General features: G+C 38.7%; 1 protein-coding gene across 2 annotated transcripts in view; it reads right to left on the bottom strand.

Moving 5' to 3' along the window:
* Positions 1–451: 451 nt before the first annotated feature.
* ccdc178 (coiled-coil domain containing 178) overlaps positions 452–19715 on the bottom strand; it is a 19921-nt gene continuing 657 nt past the window's right edge. The window contains exons 3-20 of one of the 2 annotated variants that reach the window (XM_086203813.1): positions 16495–16631; positions 16348–16400; positions 16193–16266; positions 15377–15580; positions 15062–15282; positions 13515–13657; positions 13060–13213; positions 12860–12955; positions 12572–12708; positions 11768–11951; positions 11605–11667; positions 11156–11284; positions 10965–11078; positions 10632–10777; positions 9952–10111; positions 7423–7572; positions 4253–4387; positions 452–2056 (exon numbers count right to left, since the gene is read on the bottom strand). In XM_086203813.1, coding sequence (XP_086059939.1) covers positions 1928–2056; positions 4253–4387; positions 7423–7572; positions 9952–10111; positions 10632–10777; positions 10965–11078; positions 11156–11284; positions 11605–11667; positions 11768–11951; positions 12572–12708; positions 12860–12955; positions 13060–13213; positions 13515–13657; positions 15062–15282; positions 15377–15580; positions 16193–16266; positions 16348–16400; positions 16495–16631 — 2429 coding nt within the window. In that variant the 3' untranslated portion in view covers positions 452–1927. Of the gene's footprint in view, positions 2057–4252; positions 4388–7422; positions 7573–8793; positions 8902–9951; positions 10112–10631; positions 10778–10964; positions 11079–11155; positions 11285–11604; positions 11668–11767; positions 11952–12571; positions 12709–12859; positions 12956–13059; positions 13214–13514; positions 13658–15061; positions 15283–15376; positions 15581–16192; positions 16267–16347; positions 16401–16494; positions 16632–19715 lie in introns of those variants that run through there. The other variant, XR_015115828.1, reaches the window with a different exon arrangement.

Genomic DNA, 19715 nt, shown 5'->3' with positions numbered 1-19715 from the left:
TGAAGACACCTCCATTTTCCTGTTTTTAAAAAGAGCTCAAACAGTATTTTCGTTAGCTCCAGAAGACAAAACATTGCCCTGATTCACTTGGTTTCACGTCAACGAGCAAAAGTGATCACTGAGGGGAATCCACGTGAAACGGGCCCGTCGTCTGCATGGTGGCGCCATGGTGAAATTGAGAATCATGCTGCCTGTGTAAATCAGATTTCCTAAAGATATCGCTCACAAAATATGCCTTTAAACCAACTTTGATGTATGACAGAATAGCACCATAGTGAGCTGTATATTCCATCCTCATCATACCAAGAAGAAAATACATCTCAGTTGTCAGGAAGCCCTCATCAGTATTTCCAGACCAGCAGCATTTAGGTGTGTGCACTTTGCAGCATGCCTGCAGATAAATGTGATGACATCTAGTTGGGGCTCACTTTCATTTATTTAGGGGATTGATTAGATACATGGAGGGTTGATAGATGTGTTGGAGAACCACTTTTGAGACGTTGGTCAGTAACACAACATGATAGACTAAAGCTCTTGTGTGAGGTCACTGCTGTCACTATTCCTTATCTGCAAAATTGTACTTAATAATAATATGCAGCATGAAGTGCAAAGATACAGAATTAAACTTCATAAAAATTTTGGTTATTCACATGCGCAGAGAGGAGAGACAATATACATGTAAGAAAACTTAATTTATAGTTTGGAAAAATATTTCCGATTTACTGAATTATAATGATCCTTAGTAAGTGATAAGATGTTGAAAGATACAAGTCTAGACTATCAATGGTTTCTCTCTCAGGTTGTTGTGTTCACACTGCCCCCTTCTGTCCCCACAAGTAGAGGAAGCAGCCCCAAATCAACGAAACAACAGTGTCTCTATTAACCAGAAACAGACATACAGATTACATACAGAGATACATACTCTTCTGAGGAAAAAGCCTTAAAAACACTGAAATTGTAAACAAGATCAACAGCATTTTTAATGATTCAACAATTTCATAATTTACTTATATTCTAATGGAAATAGAAATATCAAAGCGTGATTGCATTGAGAAACATTCTTGCTTAACTTTTAAAGTCTATACGGAGGAGACATTAATGTGAGGTACCATTAGTATGACACTGTTGAAACATTACAAAACAAAAATCAATTTTCTACAAGAACTAAATGTGATTCAGTTAAGATTCCAAATTGAAAACAGCATTTCCCCAGGGTTTTTTTTATTTTATTTAGAAAGCCAGTGTATAGTGAGCGCACAACATCCTTTTGTGCACACTATTTACCCCTGGATTGCTTCAGGCTAATGTCTCAATAATTTTCACTCCTTTCTCAGGTCCTTCCCACAAAGGACTTAACTAATGATCCATGGACAAAATGAAGCATTTAAATTTATTCATTAATCATTCATCTCCAGCTCATTGAAAATGCTAAACTTCCACAAAATTAAGATTGAATATTGAAAAGTGATTGAGAGGGACAGCTTTCAGAGTGAGGAGAGTGAAGGGAGTGAAGCGGTGCGGTGCTCCATACCCAAAAACAGGGGCCTTGGAGAGACAGAGTCATCTCCACGTGGGCATGGTCAAGGTGGCCAAGGTGTACTAAGTGCTAGTTAAGGTCACGGGGTTTCACTAGTTGTAATTAGATCTTGGAATCTGGAGGAGCGTAGAATTTCTGTCAACACTGCCTGTAATTATTCTCTTTTCCAATTAATGGTGACATAGATTAATTATCTGATGAGGCAAAGCCAATTGCAATCATTCACCCAGCTAAAATTAGATCAGTCCTGACAGCAGCATGAAAGTCACCTGTTTCATTGTTATGGATTTGCAGCAAGTAAAGAGGGGGGAATAGTGAAGCGTGCTAGGGTAAGTAAGTTGTCTGGTACAGGTGAATGTCCAATTACACTGCTATTTGAACTGAAGGCATCTACTCATTTGATCCAGCAGCATCTGGACTGGCTTGTTTGTTCACCCTGGCATCATCACTGGTAGTAGAGTCATCTGTCAAGGATCGCAGGAATCCAGAGATGAGCTCAATTTCTTCTGACAACCCCTCCTGTTTAAATACAAGAAAACAGGCTAATTAGGAAAACGACAAGCCTTTTTTTTTTGTATAAAGGCCACCCTAGCGAGTCCTCCACACACAGCTCAAGGTGGGTCTTTATTTGTGAGAGTAACACGACCATCTTATTTTTGTGAGGAAGGAGAACAAGAGGCTCCTGGTAAACCGAGTCCAGGTTCACTGCTCTTCTGTTTTAAAAACCTCAGCATCCAGTTTTTCTATTAAACTGCCTGGCATTGTCAACCAGCTTGGGAATCTGAACTGGACTAGCCATGCAGAAATTCTCTGACTAACAATTATATCAGAAACAAGATCTTGGATTACCGTCCCCTGGGACTGGGGCAGTGGGCGTCTGCTCCAATCATTACTGGCCATTCAACAAGGCTGTGCACTGCTCTCCGCTGTTAGCCATTGTCAATTATGCCATCCCTAGTGTAAACTCACAGAACACAAAGCTGAACTGCCAGTTCTGGCAGGAGTGTAACAGGATGACAGCCCGTGGCCCCCCCCCCCCCATCCCCCGCACACCCAAAGGTTTCCCCGGCCTCCTTCCCTTAAAACTGCTTTTGAGCAAACTGCCATTTGGCTTCACATTCAAGCACGCTTTAGCCGTGAAAGTGCTAACCTGACCTCCCTTATGTTCTGCTTGTGGGGTTAAGTGGACATGATGGATTAGTATAGGCCTCATCAGGATTCAGTCTGGTTTAACTCCAGTTACAACTGGTATCGCTTCTATTGATTTCTTCATTTCTTTCCTTTAAACTGACAAATGATATTGGTAATTTATGTAAAGAGTAATTGTGACCCCCTGGAAATTCTTATCCAATAGCTCCCTCTCAATAACATTTCTTTGTTGGTATTAATATCAGAGTATTCGTATGTTGATATCCTTCTGATTGTGCAGGAGTATAGGTTTTCTACATGTGTACATTTTAGAGGATAGACCCTGAGCCGGACTGCTCATGAGAAGCCTGTTTTAAAGTGAGAGCTGCCTGCTCTGATGGACCCTGTGCTGAGCTGTGACGGGTGACGGTGTGGTGCGCTTGAATACACCAGCTCTTTTGTCCTTCACACTCTGCAGCTCTCTGATAGCTCCTCCCCCTATGCCCCACTCCTCCCTGCCTTGAGCTGTGATCTGCTGGGGCCTTTTGAGAGGCTGGGCCGCTGAGACATGGCTGCTCCTTGTAATGTCTGGACTAGACCCATCAAAAAAACATGTCAGGAGTCAGAGGAGGAGGAACTGAGAGGGAGACCACTTAATAGTATTTTCTCTCAGTAGTCCCCTGGAAAACCTCTAATCAAATGTTAGCATATTCTGCCTCCAGCATATCTGATCGTGTCAGCTGAATTCAAATTTTGGTGATAAACAAATGCCCAAGAGCAAAAATGGGAATTTAACAGAAAAATATCTGAATGCAACTTAATCTGGGAAGTAAGAGGTTTGCGATCCTGTAAAACAAGAAGTATAAGGAAGGAATTAGCATGGTTGCATGCCACCTGGCTCTGCAGTTATGCTGGACAGGACATTTTGTAAAGATTCATCACTGTCCCTCTGTCCGCTTTGACCTCATCTCACATCACAGCACAGATTAGACACCGATTATCCTCTAATTGAGGATCCTTGCTTCTCAACCTTGCAGAATATGCTCCTGCTCTTCTGTCAGACAGAAGGTGATTCTACTCCAGAGGAGAATCCTGAACACTTATTTCTTCCACTCAACGCCAGTGAACACATGTGGTCAAAGCATCACTGCTAAACAGGAAACAGGAAACTGAATGTGTTTTGTATACAGTTATATGGAGAGGCAGAGCTAGCTTCAAGCATGGGGTCACCGCATAGGTGCTACAGCAGACACATCATTCATCACATCAGTCTGTCCTGAAGGGTGGATGTGTAGAGTAAGAGTGACATCTTTAAATCCACCCTAGTGAGGAAACACAGCAGCCTCAGTGGATGTTTTACTGATATTGCTGGACACATTTGTTTGGAAAAGAAGACATAAGAATACACTCATCGGATGAGGCTCAAACAATGAAAAGCATGGCACCGAGTTATTGCAGTATGCAAAAGATGATACTACCAAGCAGTGGAATACCTAGACAGGGATGAGAGTTGAATGAAGGAGGTTAGCAATTCAATGAATGGTGAGCTGTTTTTATACCCTGCCTTACATGTATATATATAAATACCTGTGCTGTTTTTATTTTCTGGTCTGTTTCTTGACAAAGAGACTGGCACCGGTCCAGTTCAGCCTGGCTGTAGAGGCTGCGTTGTTTGAAGTATTTCACCAAAGCTTTGTGCATCCTCTTCTGCAACAAAGAGAGCTAGGGGGAGAGAAGGCAGAGAAAAGGAATTGGTAAGGCAGGAGAGGAAATTAATGGCAGTGTTCAAGAAGAATGATGGAGGGGAATAGAGAAAGCAGTCAATAGCCCATTCTGCAGTACACGGGCCTGACAGGAATTTCACAGTCTCTTGGTTTCTCTGCCCACTCGTGTGCACTCATCAGAATCCAGTCACATCTGGCTGCCAGGATGGGGGGTTAATTTTCTCTAAATGCTTCAGCAGTTTTGTTCTAGCTGAGGCAAACTCTGTGACTGCAAAGCTGATGAGTAAAATATTTCTACTTCACCCAGTTTAACTTTATACCAATCCCCTCAAGACATATTTTACACATACACACAGAGTCATGAACCCCCCACTGAAACCAGAAATTATTCCTAGTCTCTTGGAAAGACATGCTGCTTGCTTTATTATTTGAACACAGTTTCAAGCAAAGAGGTTTAAATTCTGATAGATGCCATTGCTTTTCTTCCCCCTCCATCTCTCTACACTTCCTACAAAGCTTATCATTGCTTGGCAATGTGTTCCCCAGTGCATTGGAAACTAAAGCGAATTAGCTCAGTCATCAGCTCCTGAAGGAAAGACAATAACAAGAATGCTTTTTATGGTGTACCCTGTTAAAACCGAAGAGCTGAATGCCTCCACATAAACAAAGCAACGCTTACTTGTACAGTATAAACAAAAGGATTTTTATAAGAGTCACGTACTGGCTATCAGATGCTAGTTAATCATTTGTTAGCCGGATTTTCAATTGAAAATATGTGAAGTTTAATGTATTTTTAGTTGCTAAATGAGAAATGATTTTAAAATATCCCTTTGTGTTCTCTAGATAAGCAATTATTCATTCAAATAGATGAAACACCCAAAATATGTCTAGAAAATTTAAAAAAAGGGAAACAATCACTTTCCACAAACATTAAGAATCACATCAATAGTGCATTGTGCAAAATATACAACGTTTGGCCAGTTGGAGCTGCTAAGTTAAATTATCTGTAACTGAAACACTAATATTTAAGTAATATGTATTGTTTCACAAATTCTGCTAAGATGTGTTTGTTTTGTAAAATCAGACTAAGATCAAATAGAGGAATGATTATATAGATATGATTATAGGTGTGATACAAATATTCAAACCCTTCGGCTTTAAAGGGACCATGTAGCTTGATCTGCCACTGCTTGAAATTATTCTAAACTAGGCCACATGTGGTCTTGGAGAAAGCAACTGTAGTTGAAACAACCACAGAGGTGACTCAACATACTTTAGAAGGTGTTTACATTTCTATCTTTCTGTCTGTGGACAGTTTGTCACTACTAGACTTCTGGTGTTCTTGTGTTTCAAGTATGTGAGCCAGACGTGATAATCTAAGAGGCCTGGGGGGTTCTGGAGTACCTCCTCTTTTGGCATTCTTCATAGGGTTAGAAATTAAGTAACTTAGATCCAGTAAGTCCCTTAAAGCAGGAAGCCGTCCATAATCAGGATGTGACTCTCTTCCTTATGATTGCAGTTGTGGAAGATGGAGTCAAGAAAAATAACAGGTGAGATCAAATGGATAGTTGAGTTTGAAAGTGGGTGTGGTCCCAATTAGGGCACAAGAAGTAGTGGTTAGGAAATAAAAGAAATACATAGTTGTCTTAAGACATTTTAGCGTACAAATGCTTCATATTGTACCTTTATTACCAGCTTGCTATGGGTACAGAGAAATTGAACTGCACAAATATGTATTTTCTATTCTGTCACAGTTGTATTTTGAGGGAATTTTGAGATAGAGGGAATTGTTTTGATTGTATCTCTAAGATGAATATTAACCAGATTATGGGTTCTGCAAACACATCACCGACTGTGAGGCATTTCACACACACGTAGTGATACTTTGATCTCTCTGATGACCATAACACTATAACAATGGTGCCCTCTATAATAAACAAATCAATTAAGGTCAAACACATTGTGAGAGGACCTAACTGGGATAAACACTATAAGCATTTTAAGGACAATAATTATACAGTTCACACAGGAAAGAGAGCACTTGAGTGTTGCTGTATAAATCAGATTAAATTTGTTAGGTCTTCATCTACATTGTTGATATAAGCTTGTTATAAAATCTAAATTTAGGCGTAAAACAGAAGCGGAGAGGCTGCTGCTGTAGGAGTGCAGAGTTGAAACAAACAAAAATGGTGAAGGCTGAATCCGGAGTAAAAGAAAATCAGGCTTTGATCATGAGCGTGGAAAATCCTGTCCACAGGATTTTATTTTTGCATGCATTTTTCACTTGATAACATTCATGTAGTTAGATGAGGAATTGCACAAGTAAAGGTATTAGTCATTTTGGGGAAAAAAAAATGTACTTTTCGTTTCAGAAGCAATGTGGCTTCTTCCTGGTGTTACGGCTGTCATGTGTAATTCCATTCCAGTTTAATAGTGTCAAAAACTATAAAAATTAAATGGTAAGATGCTGCTGCGTCGTCTCTCTCAACTAGTCGGGACTTCTGGTGTTATTGTAGCACTCCCGGCACAAACATTGCTGGAATCCTAAACTGGAGTTGCAGCTGATCCCTGACTAATTGCTCTAGTAAGCACAGGCAAATTTGCAAAAGTAAAATATTTTACTTCTGACCATGTATAAAAACTACAATCAAGAAAATGAAGAGGTTACTGTTTTTATCGTCAACTACACAGTTAGCATTCCTTTATCACATCATTAAAAAGGAGAATTCAAGAGGAGGGGATAAAAAAGGGGAAAAACAAAGCTTGAGATTATAATGAGAATACCGATTTTCAAACTCCAAGCTCTGACCCCCCCCCCCCCCCCCCCCCCCAGAATTATCAGAATAAAATCAGAATCTAGGAGTTTAAATTTAGAATTCGGGGGGGGGGGGGGGGTGTTAAAATTTTGATCAACATATATTAGGATATTTACAGTAGACCAATAAGTCACAGTACATATGATAACATTAGAAAAAAACTGAAGTTAAGTTGGTGAAATAGACTTCATATAAAAACAGGTTTAAAAACACCTACCTGTGTGTATAAATGAAAAGTTTTATGTGCGCGGCTTTTCTTGCTCAAAACACACACAGCCTCTTGTTTGGCATCCATCAGGATTTTCTTCAGACTCTGGTACTCGCTGGCCAGCTGTTTGTTCTCCTCTAGCGCTATGTGTAGTGCTTCCTACACACACATGAAAGCAAAAGGTTTATTTACAGTAAATATGGTGGGGTTTTCATTACCCAACAAACATAATTACATGTCATTTAACCTCTTAAGAAGCTGCAGGCTTGTTTTGAGTCTGGTTGAATTTGGGGGAAATGTTACCACAGGAAACTGGATTGAGTATGACAGATTTAACCATACAATCTTGTATTTGGATGCACAATCCGGTGTAAAAACTGTATCTGGAGTGAAGAGCAGCTCATATACAAATTATATATGATACTATCAGAGTGGAATTAAAGATTTTAACAACTTAAAGCTGCTTAAAGGGAAACAAAATGAATAAGCTTTAATATAAGGGTTGCATGTGAAGATCACCATACAGCAAAAATCATATCGGACAAGTGAGACTGCAGGACCTGCGAGTGTAAACTTAAACTGATTTCCTCAAGTTCTCTCATATCTGCACCACAGTGTCACCAGTATACTGAAAGTGTTCTAATGAATAGACCCCCCAGATAAGGGTCTGCTCATCACTGCTTGCAACTTTAAGTGGGGCCCAGCACAACAGAGTGAGGGGGCCACAGGTCTGCCTTGGTGAAGGTATGCATTCTCGTTCTGGGATAATTTTGGTAGAATTGTACACACTGATCTGTTAAGTTTGTGAACAATACAATACATAATGCCTGCATTTTGTAAACATGCGCTATTGATGAATGCAAAATAAATAGCAGCCATATTAAGCTGGACACTTTTCTGGGAAATCAAGCAAACAAATCAGCGTAGTGTCTCTCCCCATGTCCCCCCTTCTCATTTGAACATAGTTTCCCAAGTACTGGCTGGTGAATATCTCAACTCTACCTGCAGACATAATGAAGTGTGTCTCTGCAGTAAAACAGAACAGCACTAAAGTGATGAGTTTAACCCAGCAGAAAGAGGGGCTGTAAACATGACAAATGCCTGCTATTGATTTCAGGTTTAATTACTCCATGCAGCACTGACAAAGCCCATCTGATGCTGTTGTGATGTGTAAATGGAACAAATTACACTTCACTGCCCATAAGAAACTGATAGCGTCGGCAGTTTGCATTGTTTACTTTGTCCTCGCCAAATGACAAGTCCTGATCAAATCAAAACATAGGTGCATGTGAAAGATAAAACGCGACATGCATGCATGATAAGGAATGACCACAGACTCTGCTTAACTAACAAGTCAACTCATTTCACCTTCACATTTACCTGATATTGGTATCTTTATGGTTAATCTGCAGGTTGTATTTACAGTCACATACAAGCTTCCACTGCTTACCATCTAAATAACATAACCTGTATCGGTTTCAGTGGAACCTGGAGGAATGTAGGGAGTTTAGTACAGGGTCAGCATCTTTATAAGGAATCTCATATTTGCAACCATTCTGCTTCATGCACTGTGACTTCTGAATGATCACCGTGCTTATTATGTTATGCTAATGTAGGCATTATGTGTGCTTTATATTGGTCTCGGTGATTAAAGTGACCAATTTCCTTAGAACTTCAGACTCTTTCTGATCTTTTTATTTAGTGAGGAGTATTGTTGTTATATCATCTTATTTCGTCAAGTGAAAAGACTAAACCCCTTTTTTGCATGGCTAACTTTTATCTGGCTAATGGGAGTGTGTCTACGAGGAAGACTTCTAATTCTTAAATTGTCTCACGCCAACAACTTCTTTAAAGTTGCTGCACTTGGATGCATGGCGGCTTAAGCTCCATTGCCTTTTCTTGTTTTGAACTAATGCATTCTTGATCACCGTTTAATGAAACTATATACCACATGGCGATTTCACATTAGATAAGCCATGTGAAACCCCCATCAGCAAAGAGGCTCTGGCTGGGGCTGATAATCCTGCAGATGAAAACCTTACAATAAATAGGGGTTTCTCTTACAAAGGAACGTTCAAATACATGTCATTTGATGCACAGCTTTTTTTTTTTTTTTTTTTTTTACTGGAGCCTGTTTTTGACCCACATTTGAAATACAATCTATGCTTTCCCATAGTGATTGTTTGCATACATCAAATTTCTATTGAAAATGCTGGCCTACAGGTAACGAAACAGGAACGGCATCTCACCACGACATGCATCATCAAATCCATCCAGACAAAAGACTATAACAACAGTGAGTTGTCATTTGTGGGAAAAGCACTTAAACAAGATTGACCATGGCTTGTAATTTTAATTGCACACAGCTCTTTTCTCTGCATCTTAAGGGAAGTATTGTAACAAGCAATGTGCTGACACTAATCCACAAACAAATAAACAATGAGATGTATTTCCACAGCTTGTTTCCGATTTCACAGTATTTGACACAAAATGTCATGTACTTACAGGGAGATTCACGTCACTGTAACATTTTGTTACCTTAATGTTCTCCATTTCCTTTTTCCGTGCAGTAACATGTGCACTGTGTGTCTGCAAGGATCGCTGTGTTCGGTGTAGGCAGGTATTAATATCAGACTGCAAGGTGCTCATTACGAGAGCAGCGGATTCCTCTCTTAATTTCACTACACCAAAGGCTCTCCTAGAAATCAAACAGGAAGAAAATGATCATATGCTTCTAACATAAAACTTAAATATTAGAAATATATTGTTACTGTAATAGAGTACTGCAGGAATGACATTTTTGAAGGCTAACCTGGAAGTTAGCATTAACGGGGATTCCCTCAAACAAAAGATTTTGAGATTTTTACATTAGATTCCATATTATTGCAGAAAATAAACTGCGGCCTATAGAAGTTTATGATAGTTACATAATTTCTGAGATGATCTAAAAATTTAGTGTAATGCTATGAACAAACCTCACCAGAGCTTCGCACTTTTGTTTTTGGTGTGATCAGGTTTCCATGACAACATCTGTAGTCTCATATAGCTTCCTTATCTTCAATTTTTTTTTTTTAGATTTATAAGTGTACTATTTATCAATGTATTTCAAGCCATAAAACATGAAAATATCTTAAGCTCTATTTTAGGCCAAAGTTGATTAAAGGTTGTTTAATCTTAACAAATGTATGTAATTTTTTTCTCAGAATAACAATCCTTACTGGAGTTTTGCAATGATGTCTGGCATGCTTGCAACATTTTTTTTCAATTCATTTGAAGCATCTCTGTATTCTTCGCACTTCCTGATGAGGTCACTGATCCTAACCAGAGTGTCGTCATATCTCTTTGAAGTGGCAGCCTGTAAATCCTGTAAACAAAGGGTGGCAAACCTCACTTAGACCAAGAGATTATTTTATTCAACAAAAACAGAGACATGATAAATAGCTGTGACATGCTTTGTGCTCAATGAGCTTTACAGAGTAAACCTGACTCAGCAAACGTTTCATTGACTCAAAACATTTGTTTTAAGGAACACTTAACCTCTTCTTTCCTACCTTAGCAGTTCTCAGTTGGTCACTCTTTCGTTTTTTCTCTCTCTCAAAGTTGGCTAATGTGTTCCTGTGGTCCGCCTCAATTTTTTCCATATTTTCTATCAACTTCTTGATGGTCTATAGCAATAAAAATTACAAAAAATTATACTATCTTTTCATACACTGTTTTTGTCAGTGTTGCTTACTGTTTTTACCTCCATTCGGTTCTCCAGAGATTTTGTTGCTGCAGATGCATGTTCAAACTCACTCTGGAGGTTTTGATTGGCTAGCTCAGAGCTCCTTTGATGTCGAAACGTCTCATCACTGATACTTGCACACTGACCCTGATATAAAAGGAAATAGTGTCATCACACATTAGTCTTAAAACAATACCAGGGAATGTAACAAGAGTAGGAATGTAAAAGAAAATATGCAATTGAATACAGCCATGCATTTAATACTACCTTTATGCAACCTATAATGTTCAAATTTTATTGATACTGTGCTTTGTGAAGCTTCACCTCTTCATAACAACACAGCTATATAAGATTACACAATCAAAGCAGTACACAGACACTGGAAAACCTATTAAAAATTCTGTGATATATTTTTAGAGAGTTCAACCTACATCATCTTTTTTCTTCCAAGCTAAAGCACCTCATACCTTCAGTAGTTCCAGGGCAATCACCTGACTCGCCAGATCTTTTCTGAGGTTTTCGATTTCCTTCTGGAAAGCATAAAAAGTGCACTGAATAGCAGAGGAGAAAGCACTTCTATCAAGGATTTTTGATACACGCAGGAGGTACATGCTGTGTGTTTTCACTGACCTTGGCCCTCTGTTCTTCCATGAAGGTGAGCTGCTCCTGCTCCTCCAGTTTAACCCGGGTGACACTGTGCCAGGCTACAACATGGGTCACTTTCTCCCTGGCCTTTTCCCATTGCTTGTCATTGTCGCTGATTTTCTGGAGCATCTGCTCCCTCTCATCATGCATGTGCTTCACAGCTTTCTCACTAGCAAAATAAATCATACAGTAACGCCACGGTTAATACACTAATGGTATCAATCCTTATGTAAATTATATTAACTCCAGGATGTTTCAAGCTATAGTGCGTCATATTTTCATATAAATGAATGTACCTTACGTACAAGCCTTCGCCAAAAAAAAATCACTCTGTGCTCATTAAGCTCATCGCCGTCAGGTAAATCTTTCTGCATTTCACAGTATATGGAGTTTGTGTATGTGGCGACATTCCAGTGCTGCCCGGAGGATGCATACTGAGCATGCATTATGAGCAGAGCACCAGGGACTTACGCTGGCCTCGACAGCTACTTCCGGTTAGCCTTATGCTAATGTGTTGGGGAAAACTGAATTGTGTACAGTAGCTCTTCTACACTTGGAGACAAATGGATCAAATTCTGATAGTGAATTGAGTCATTTTGTGGGGATTTCGAGCTCATTAAGTTATTTTTTTCAAATTTTTTTTACAGTTAATACAGTAATGACTAAGTAGGCCATGATATAGGCACATCTTGACAGTTGTTTGTAATAACAGTCAAATGATTGTGACAAATGTTCCACACTACAGCTTTACTGTTCCTTCATACTTCTGGCACTGAAACTGTGCTGCACCTCTCTGAAATTTTCCATTTGTAATCTTCAATCTTCAGTTCATTCTCCATGTTCTCTTTACGGAGAGCTGCAAAAGCATCACGTTTAGCACGGAGCTGCTCTTCCATGGAGGAAACCTCAGCTTCTCCAGTGAGTTTCTGTGGACAAAAAACATACAGTATGACACTTTGTGGATGCACCAGTTATGTACAAGACATCAAAGATTCAAAAGTTATTGCAGACATAGTAGATGCCTTAGTTCCAATTAGTATTAATCCTCGAAATACCTACTATTGTGACTGTACTTACGGTTTTCTGGATCTCTTCATGCACTCCAGTTAGTTTCTCTGTCAGTTTTTTATTTGTTTGCATTTCACCCTCAATTTGACATTTCAATACTGAAATCTGTAACACAAGCAGAAAATTAATTTGACCACCTTATATGTGATTAAAAGTAGCTTCTTTTTTTTTTTTAGAGAAACTGTATTAAGATGGACAGTTTCAGTTACCTGGTTCTTTTCTGTTTTCTCCTGCTCTTTTAGTTCAGGGACACGCTGCTTAATAGCTGCACACTTTTCTTTTGTCAGCTCAACTGTTTGTTCAGCATCCTCAATTTCAGCACATAGACTTTTCTCAAGCATTTTCAACTGATTTAAGTCTTCTCTGGAGTGGAAAAACAGTTTTTAATAAGCAAGCTGGTGAATTAAAACTACCTCTTATATCAATTACAAACATAAGTCCATGAATCACATTTCATACAAAATTCAAGTTAATTTCTTTGTGCTTTGAGCACTCTATGTCATTCCCCTGCATGAATATTTTAGAAAAAAAAAAATCTCACAATTAAGTGCTAAAACACAAGGGCAGGAGATTCATATTATGTCCCACCATCTTGACAGTACGTTTATCGAGTTGATTCCACTTTCCAGATGAACCTGTTTGTTTTTACTGCATTTAAACTTACAATCGATTTGCCAGTTGATTCTTCATATCCAATAGTGCATGCTCCATTGATGTCTTTTCATTTTTGTCATCCACTTCCATCTTTTTTAACTCCTCCTCAAATAATATAAGATCATTTTGTGTCTTAGAGTAAAGTGCATGAGCCTAAAAAGAATGGGAAATTGTTTGCTTACTATTTTCCACAGAAATAATTACATGAACACTTTAATCAAACTACTATCAAGACAATACTCATCCTTATCATAGTAAAATATACTGGTTCTAAAACTTGGAAGACAAAGAGAGGGACAATTCTATATTTGTTTTTCAGCAGTGAGCATAGAAAATCCAGAAAGGCCAAGGCAAGTTATTAACCCTGGAGATTAGTAAGCTTGGGTACTTACTTACCTACCCAGCCAATAACTTACTGAAATGTAAATAAACAAACCTGAGAAACTACAGACATGCAACATGTGCTGTGAGTTAGTGCTTAAACCGAGCTATCACGCTAATGTCAATCAAGTTCATGTTTTTTTTTTTTAACTGACCCTTTCAAGATCACTTCAAATAAAATGTAAAGACCTACTTCAACACTTTTACTGCTGAAGTGCCTGAAGGAAAATTAAGTCCCCAAATGACTTTCAAATAAGTTTACTCATTTCCAACAGGAACAATTTAATGTTCAAAAAGAAATGTGGCTGAATTTAAGGGCAAATTTGGGTCAGTTGACATCGACTACTATAGTAGTTTTGCAGCCCACACATTCATCTCAAACACATTTAAGGTGAGAGAAACTTCCAAATAGATAAATCACATTTAAGGCCAAAAAGACACACTTAAGATCAAACTTGAAATGTTTTAAACATGTTAGCATGCTAACCATTGCAACTTTGTAGAAACCAGAAAATACAGCTGAAGCTGTTGGGAATGTCTTTGCTTATCTTAAACATTTCATTGCAACCATCCATCAAATAATTTCACTTTAAATTCAAAATGTCAAGCTCAGGGAAGTGTAGGAGTGAGAGGCTGCGTGTCAGCTGAACTCAATACGATACACTGTGTGGAGAACATGGATGTCTATACCAGCATTTGAGGGCAATCAATGGAGTAGATTTGACAGATTTGACAGGGTCACTTAAAAAAAACTGATCTTCTAGAGCAACCTTCAGACAGTCAGAGGGACATGAACACCTATAGATCCCACTTGCACAAAAATTAGGTTCAACGCAAAGTCAGGCTGGTGCTTTCAGTAAGCGACCATGAAGGTACAATGACTTGTTGAAGGTTGACCCCTTTATTTTACCCAGCAGTAGCTTTACAAATGATGAGGGAAATTTGATCATTAACTTTCAAGGCCATCAATCATGATTTAAGTTATGAAAAAGAAGCAAAAATCTATATGAAATGTCAGGATATTTGTATTTGGACTCATCTTGTGACATAAATGTCTGCAAGTAGTTTTGCGACATGGCTTAGTAAATTATAGAATTTCTCACTGATGATCAACAGCTATTCTGTTGAAGGATTAAGACAGTGCTAACATTTCTGAAACAAGAATAATTGAAATACCTCCACTTGTGCAATGTTGATTTCATTAATGATGCCTTTCTGGAGATCCAGGTTTTCTTTCACAATGTGAATTTGTTTTTTGGCGAAGTTGATATCCTCATGCAAGTGCTGGTTCAAAATCTCCGTATGTTGCATTTTCTCCTGGACTTGGACTAGTTTCTCTTTTTCAAGTTTTAACTGCCACTTAAGTTCTGAGACGTCTCTTATACAAGCCTCGTGCTCTAGACAAAGCAATAATGTTCAAAAACAAAGGAAAAAGTTTGTTCACTGTAGTTTAAGATGACGGAAACACAATATTTCAAGACAGGCACTGACCTTTTTGAATCACAACGGAATGCTCTTGTTGCTTCAACAGAGAAATACTGTCCACTTTGTTCTCCAAATATCTTTTTCTCCTCTTCTCTTTGCAAAGAGCTTCCTCTGCATACTGCCGATCTGCCTCCAGCCTCTCAATCAGATACACAACCTCTCCAAGGACATCATTGATTTTCTTCAATAGTGGTGATAATGGACAACTTTCTAGAGAGAGTGGAAAACTTAACAACATTGTCATGCTGTATTGTACTACATCATCACTTTCAACTCAAAAATGAAGTTATAGTAATATCATATATCCACCAAGTGAGCAGGGATTGTTTCTATAACACTGGGTGACACTAGCCACAGGGTCTGATGATGTTTGAAACATGGTTTAATCTAACATTTAAGTAATGTTACGTAAGTTCAAATAATGGTCAAATAAGGTTCACGGTTTATAAAAACAAAACGTTGTAACTGCAACATTCTGAGACCGTTTAGAGAATGCTTTTAGAGAATGTTATCCCATATTTACGAACCTTCTGAGAACAAACAAAAAATAAAAACTCTGAACATTTTCCTAACAAAAAGAGAAGTAAACATAGACATGGAGCCTATCTCAGCTGACATCGGGCGAGAGGCGGGTTCACCCTGGTCAGTCCGTTGCAGGGTCAACAGAAGCAATTAGGGGCTTAGTATTTTGCTCTGGGATACTTCAACATGATCACCGGGGTAAGTGACCAGTGACCCTTTGGTTGCTCGATGGCCACACTACCTCCAAACGGTGACGCCCCCATCATTCAAGAAATTGTCATCAGAAAAAAAGAAGTTCACCTCTTGTTCCGATTGCAAAGCCTTCAACAAATAACTTTGTAGACATCTCTGATTCAGTATCTCTGGGGTAAAATCTGTTAGAAAAACATCATGTTTTTACATCATATTGACTATAAACATGGGAAAAAGTGAATGAAAACAAGAGAAAAATTCACCTTAAAGTTTCATGGTGTCGATGCCGATCAGTTTGTCGTTGATATTTTCCAGACTGACATGTGAAAAAATGAATGTGCTGTTTAGTCGTATCTTGATATTTGTGTACAAGTCTCTCACAGGTTTGATGACATCTGACAGCAGATTACCTGTTGACACCAGTCCTCCACCTTCTTCCTCAGCTCCTGGATATGCTCAATAGCACTGTTGACGCTTGGTAAGGGGCTGTTGAGCAAAGCACAAGTGCGACGTCTTCCAGAGCAGACAGTTTGAAGATCTGCTTCATCTTGAGACATGCACAATTTTGAGATTTGTTAAATCCAACTTCAAATATCAAACAAACTAGTGCACAAGAATGAAGACAAGCTAACCCTCCCAGTAATGTTTCCCTTTATATAATGGCACAAAGCCCATGAAATATAAGAATAACACACAAATGAAGCATCACTGTGAAAATTAGGAAACAGCAGATTTATTTAGAACAAACACTCACTCTACTTCATTCATTTTATTTTGAAAAGTAATTACAAAAGTTATTTGGCTGTGAAAGAGGTTCTGTGATTCTTTACTTTCACTTTGAGTCTGATTGCACAGACGCTGAGAGAGCACAGCCAACTGACATCTCAAGACAAACCCGTGGGTTGCATTCTAGGTGGTGAAAGGACGCCATCTGGCTGAAAGAAGGGTAAAAAGCACAAGTAATGCAAACCCCAATGAGGAATAGTGTTTTAGTGCTTGTTCTGTTTTGTTTTTATCATAGAACAGAACATAGTAAAATATTAATATGATACATTCAAGGTAATCACAGTAACCTACACTGATACTGACAGAGAAAGAAAATTACAGCTACAATAGATTTTCTCTTTTAAATTTCTGTATTACAGTATTTTATATTTGAATCTGAGATGAGTTGAATCTATTACCAAGACATGGTGGGCCTCTTCTTACCCCTCCTTACATTACTTGTAGTTTCTTATCTAGACCCCTTTATATAAAAGGCTTATTATCATGTTATATTTTCGCAGTGAACCTAATATTGCTGGACTATTAATTTAAGATGATAACCAACACATGAATATTGGTTGGCTTCTGACTCTTACTAGTTTCCTAAAGTAGTAAAAACAGTAAAATTACCCCAAAAATCCTTTATCTATTAATGATATTCATCTTTAGCCAACTCAAATACAGTACATGCATGATGCCCTTCATATACAGTATATGATGTCCTTAAATTACTGATATTCTTTCACCTCCTCCCGGAGGGCAGGCATAAGTTTAGAATAAGGTGTGTATGACATTTCTGAATTATTATTTCATATCTGAAACCTGTGTTGTGGTGCTACTTAAAACCACAGTAGCTCTGTTTAGGTTAACTTTAGAAAAGGAATTAAACTGTCAGAATTAAATGTTGCATGCTTTCAAAAATACACACAAATTTAAGAAACTCAGTCTGATCACATAGACTAAAATATACATGATTGTGCACCTATACTATACAATATCAAACTATGTATCAGGCTGCAGTCACAACAACACGCAAGATAGAAGTGATTAGACTGTGAGGCCTACTCTTACCTGAGAATTGGGGGAGATCTACTCCATCACAAGTATTACAGTTTTTCGTGTAATTTCCATTAATGTCATGAACCTTACTTTGAGTTTTTTTTATTCAGCTGAAATTGTGGAATACAAGAAACACTGTTCACGGCCACAATAGCCAAAGTTTCTGGTGGTCTGTTCTGACTCTGACAATGTCTTTATTTGTTTCAATGGTTTGGAGAATGTTTGCTTCAGCAAAGGTGTCCATTTCTCAGCTCCTTCCAGACCAATGCTTTCTGAGAAGTGCTCATTATGTTGAAGGTTTATTTATGCAAGTGAATAAATAAATAAATGAATACTGAGCTCTGTAGGATGGTTATAAGTGCTAACAGCAGGCTACTGCGACGCAAACCACCCTGTTCAGCCTCCACACAGTTCCACGTGTTTGGTGGGCATGAAAAGTCTGGATCCGTAGATCTGTGCTCCACACGAGCGGCCATTTGCAGATTTGCACCACTGAGCTCAAGTCTGCAAGCCAAGACTGGGAGGACCAAAGGGCAAATTCAGAGCTGTGAGTTTTTCCTTACTCTGACTTCAGAACCTGAGGGATCTGAGAGATGGGGGCAACATCATCCCGCTCGCCTCCAGTGCACTGAAGCACTCTGGTGGAATGGAGGGTGGGACTGCAGAACCATCGGTGAAATGTGTTTCTCAGAGCCCAAACAATCTCAACTCCTCTTGGTGTGTGTGCAGCCAGCCCTGGATAATCAATCCTTTCACAAATGTAGCTGAATGTACATTACTGAAGAGAACAAGACAAAAATGTATCTGCAACTTAAAAAATGGATGTTATGGTTATACTTCCCAACCAATAGTGCCATCATTTCTGTCTGGTGTTGCTTGTGAGCTTTCTAATAGCATCACAGGTTTGAAGTAGTTCAAGGAAAACTACAATTTTTGGTTAAAATAGTGCTGCATTTCTCCCCACAACAAGATGAAAACATAGATATCTTTCTCTCTGGCAGTGGATGGGAAGTGTTAGCTTACCTCTGTCATGCATTATTTTATAATGAGGTTTCCACATAACATTCACCATAAAATAATTTAAAATGATGAGATATTGAAATTAAAGAATCAGACACACACTTCAAACTACTCTCTTGACTGGGCGTACTGATTTCATCCAGCACCTCAAAAACCAAACTGCCAACTTTTCAAGAGGGGATGAGGAGGATTCATTCTGGACCCTGAACTTGATATAAAGGATGAATTTTGACAGTGGTGTCCTAACACTCCCCACCCGTTACCATTTATAGTGCTAAGCTAGCAGGCCTGGGTCTCAGCTCCTTGATGCAATCACAGAGGCCGGAAGGGAATCAATCCCCTTGTCTGGCTCTGGGGATGACAAATAACATTATTTCCCAAATGTTGTTGTTGGTGTATTCCTTTAACATGGAACGTTATTGCACTTTTTTTGCCCAGAGCCACTGTCAAATGGACCTAAATATGAACACTGCAAAACTCATGTAAGAAATAAGTGGTCACAAGTAATCTAACCTTTCACACTTTTCTTACCATGACAGCTTGACCATATGATGCTTTGTTAATTAGCAGAATGACTAATAAGTGAACTGAATCAGACTACTAAACGACAGAGTGGAGGAAAAACTGAGTCAAGACCCAAAATGGCAGCCATCTGTTGCTTCAGATGAATAATCCACACAAAAATGAGGTAAGAAGATGGTAAGTCAGTGCAGGATCGTACCACTGGCAGCCTCATGTGAGTCTGACAGCCAATTACCTTCAAAGTGGACAATTATATTACATATTG

Source organism: Aulostomus chinensis, chromosome 5 (assembly GCF_037954235.1).
Source record: "Aulostomus chinensis isolate RoL2024-O1b breed Wild chromosome 5, RoL_Achi_v1.0, whole genome shotgun sequence".
Lineage (NCBI taxonomy): Eukaryota > Metazoa > Chordata > Actinopteri > Syngnathiformes > Aulostomidae > Aulostomus > Aulostomus chinensis.
This window is presented reverse-complemented; position numbering and strand designations above follow the sequence as displayed.